Below are 3,836 nucleotides of genomic sequence, written 5' to 3' on the forward strand. Positions count from 1 at the left end.
TGACTTGAACAATGGCCAAGCTCAATAATAGAGTGTGCTCTTCATTCTTAAACTTTGGTTCGTTGGGAGGGGGAGAAGGGTTCCTCCTAGCCTTCTTGTAGGCCACTTTCTTCACCCTCATACCTACAAGACCAAGGGAAGAACAATTAACCAAGTTTTAAACAAATACAAGCTCAATGGAATGAAAACTAGTGAAAAATGCCAGTGCTACAGTAAACCCGAAAATATTTTGCAAGAACCTTGTTTGTAAATGGAGCACAATAAATTTACAATCACAAAGTTTCATTCCACACATGTTCCACCATCCAAAGAGAGCAAAAACCCCATAGAATCAGCCCAAAAAGAACATCAAAAGCTCAAGGGTTGAGAGATGAAAGACATACCTTAACCCTAGAGTAAATGGGGTGATTCAAAAGCTTAAAATGGCCAAGAGAGTGTTTAAACCTTAAATTTACTTCACAAAATAAGATTAGAGGAGGAGGAGAGTGATCTAGAGCAAAAAAAATGAGTGGATTTGGTGGAGAAATGAGAAAGTTATGAGAGAAAGAAGATGAGTGTGTGAGTGAGAAGAAAGAAGATGAGTGAGGGGCTAATTTAAACCCTCACTCGGGGTGTCCTCTGGGGTGCCCTTGCGGCCGCAAGGGACAACCCTCAAGGGCTCTCGGGATGGCTCACGGGTGCCTTTGCGGGCGCAAGGGCACCCGTGAGAGCTCTCTGGATGCCTCACGTGTGTCCTTGCGCGCAAGGGCACCCGTGAAAACTCTCGGATGCCTCACGGCTTCTCTCACGGTCATAAAACGGGTGATTTCCAGATTTTCATCAACTTAGCCTCCTCCAAACCTAAAAAACAATGAAAAAAAAGCCAAATTAAGCACATAAACACTCAAGAATTTAATTTCATGGAGTCTAAACATCAAATCACTCAAGGCATTCTCAACGACATGGATGAAAAAAACATAAGAAAGAGCGATGAACAAGGCTACCAAACATGCACAAAAAAACTAAAGAACACAAACCACAACCACTCAAATAATATGAAAAAGAGAAGGTAAAAGAGTTCAAAAAGCATGGGTTGCCTCCCAAGAAGACGCTTGTTTAACGTCGTTAGCTTGACGTGTTTTACCTCATGATCATGGTGGGACATATGGTGGAGAGTTACCTCCATTCTTTGGCAAAGTGTTGTTACCCGGAAAGTTCATTGAGAGACAAGAAAAAATTTGGAACTTGCCTTGGCTCTCGAAGTATAAGCGGTCTACCTCCTTGGGTGGCATTGTGGAGACAAACACACTTCTTTTCAATCTTTCATTCGCTTTTTCTCCACACTTTCTTCACAGTTTTCTTTTCTGTCCATGAGGTGGTGGGCTAGCCTCCATTTGGGCTACTTTGTGAGTTGGTGGAGGAGAGGGACCTTGGCCTCAACCTCATTGATCTCGAACCCCTCCAAGTACTCGTCCCAAGGGATTTAGAGCCAAAAACCTCCTGCACACAATCAGAGATGATTAAATTAGTATTATCGATGAAAGTATAAAAGTATCATCATGATCAAGTGTGTTTTTCATTGCTTCGGGGAAGGTGAAGACAACTTGTTCATCTCCAACTCTCAAGGTCATCTTGCCTCCCTTGACATCAATCAAAGCACCAGAAGTGTTAAGGAATGGGCGACCGAGAATCAAAGGGACGTCAACATCATCGTCCACATCTAAAATCACAAAGTGCACTGGAATGATAAGTTTGTCAACTCGAACTAGAACATCCTCAACCACTCCTCGAGGTCTTCTCACTGAGCGATCTGCAAGCTGCAGGGTCATCCGTGTGGGCCTCAAATCTTCTAACCCTAACTTCAAGAACAAATTATATGGCATCACATTTATGCTGGCCCCAGAATCGGCTAAAGCATTTTCTTTCATTCCTTCCCCAATCACACAGGGGATGATGAAGCTGCCGGGATCGGTGAGTTTCTTAGGAAGCATCTTCTGGATCACAGCAGAACAATTCCCCGACAGAGTCACAGTCTCCAAGTCTTCTAGCTTCCTCTTGTTGGTGAGGAGATCCTTCAAGAATTTAGCATACTTGGGCATCTGTGAAAGAGCCTCGACCAAGGGGATGTTAATGTGAAGTTGCTTGAAAATGCGAAGGAACTTTTTGAATTGGGCTTCTTCCTTATCTTGCTTGAGTCTAGAGGGGTATGACACTACAGGCTTATACTCAGGCCCCTCCCCGGATCGGAGACTTAGGAACATCTTCATCAGGCTTCTTCTCACTCTTTTTCACTCACATTCTCACCCTGAACTAGGGTCTTCCCGAACGGCTACCCCATCATTAGAGGCACCTAGGGCTCTCCTTGGCCCTTGCCTCCAAGCTGCTTTCCCACTTCTTAGTGTGATGACCTTCAAATGCTCCCCTCGGGTTGCTTTCAGTGTTGCTTGGTAAGCTACCCGAGGGTCGCTCGATTGTGCTCTAGCAAGCTATCCCACCCGGTTCTCAAGAGATTGCACTGCACGCTTGAAGATTTTCTCAACACGAGTGCTTATCTCACTCGAACTGCTCCCCTATGCTGTGTTAGCGATTGTTAATATTCTGAAAATCTTGCCTCGAGTATTAATCATGAACTTTGCCAACACATCTTCAGTGGTATATTTCCTGTCTTGTGGTTGTTGGGGATGAAACTGAAGACCTTGAGGTGGTGGTGGTCTTTGTTGTGACTGACCTTGGTTCCAAGAGAAATTTGGATGTTTCTTCCACCCCGGGTTGTAAGTGTTGTGAAAAGCATTTCCCAGACCCCTTGGTCCTCCACTGACGTACTCTACTGACTCAGTCGGTGTAGGGGAAGCAACAAGAACGGGGCACTGGATTGTTGTATGCTCAGCACCACATTTTTCACATGACATCACTGCCTTAGGACTTGAGCCAGAATCCAATATGAACTGATCAAATCTCTGTGTCAAAGCTTCAACCTTTGCAGCCAATGCATTGTTATCCATGACACTCTTGGTCAAAGCATCCACTTTTGGTCAAAGCATCCACTTTTGCAGGCAAAGCAATGGTTTCATTCACCTCGTACAGCCCTGCTGCCCTTGTTGCCTTTTGTCTGGTGCTCCAATGACATTCGTTGCTAACCATGTTCTCGATTAATATATCAGCTTCTTCAGGGAGTTTGTTGCTCAAAGAACCACCAGCTGCTGCATCGATGAGCTGCCTTGTAGCATAATTCAGCCCATTATAAAGCATCTGCACTCTCATCCATGCAGGGAATCCATGATGAGGACACATGCGTAGAAGATCCTTAAACCGTTCATGTGCCTCAAACAATGTCTCGGTGTTCCCTTGCCTGAAGGATGAAATCTCCCTATCTCGATCTCATTGCCTTGCTTGGTGAGAAATATCTAGCAAGGAACTTCTCCACCATGTCTTTCCATGTGGTGATGGAACCAGGAGCTAAAGAAGTGATCCATCCGTATGCCGCTCCTCTCGGGATCGAATGGAAATAATCTCAACCTAATGGCATTATCGGATCTGAGTTGATCTTGAAGGTTGAGCAAATTTGAAGGAAGCGAGAAAGATGAGCATGTGGGTCCTCATCGCCTAACCCATCAAAGCTGATCTGAGTTTTTGAACCATTCTTATCGTTCTTGCCTTGATCTCAAAATTATTGGTCGGAATAGTAGGGTGCTTGCACACTAAATTCTTCCTCAGTAAATTGTGGCTTCTCAAAAATCGGATAAAGTTCTCCTTTGCTCGCCATAGCGAAGGCTCTCTAGATTCAACCTGGATCTCTTGTTGTCTTGAACTTTCGGCCACTTCTCTCAATCGTTGATGCAAGGCTCGTTCAATCTTGT

At 44.6% G+C, this 3,836-nt stretch overlaps 1 protein-coding gene across 1 annotated transcript; it reads right to left on the reverse strand.

Annotated features, from left to right (window-relative positions):
• Nucleotides 1–1,499: 1,499 nt before the first annotated feature.
• Nucleotides 1,500–2,246, reverse strand: LOC120268456. The gene has a single exon (XM_039275859.1). It carries the CDS (start codon nucleotides 2,244–2,246, stop codon nucleotides 1,500–1,502), a length of 747 nt encoding a protein of 248 aa, XP_039131793.1.
• Nucleotides 2,247–3,836: the final 1,590 nt, after the last annotated feature.

This window comes from Dioscorea cayenensis, chromosome 9 (assembly GCF_009730915.1).
Source record: "Dioscorea cayenensis subsp. rotundata cultivar TDr96_F1 chromosome 9, TDr96_F1_v2_PseudoChromosome.rev07_lg8_w22 25.fasta, whole genome shotgun sequence".
NCBI lineage: Eukaryota > Viridiplantae > Streptophyta > Magnoliopsida > Dioscoreales > Dioscoreaceae > Dioscorea > Dioscorea cayenensis.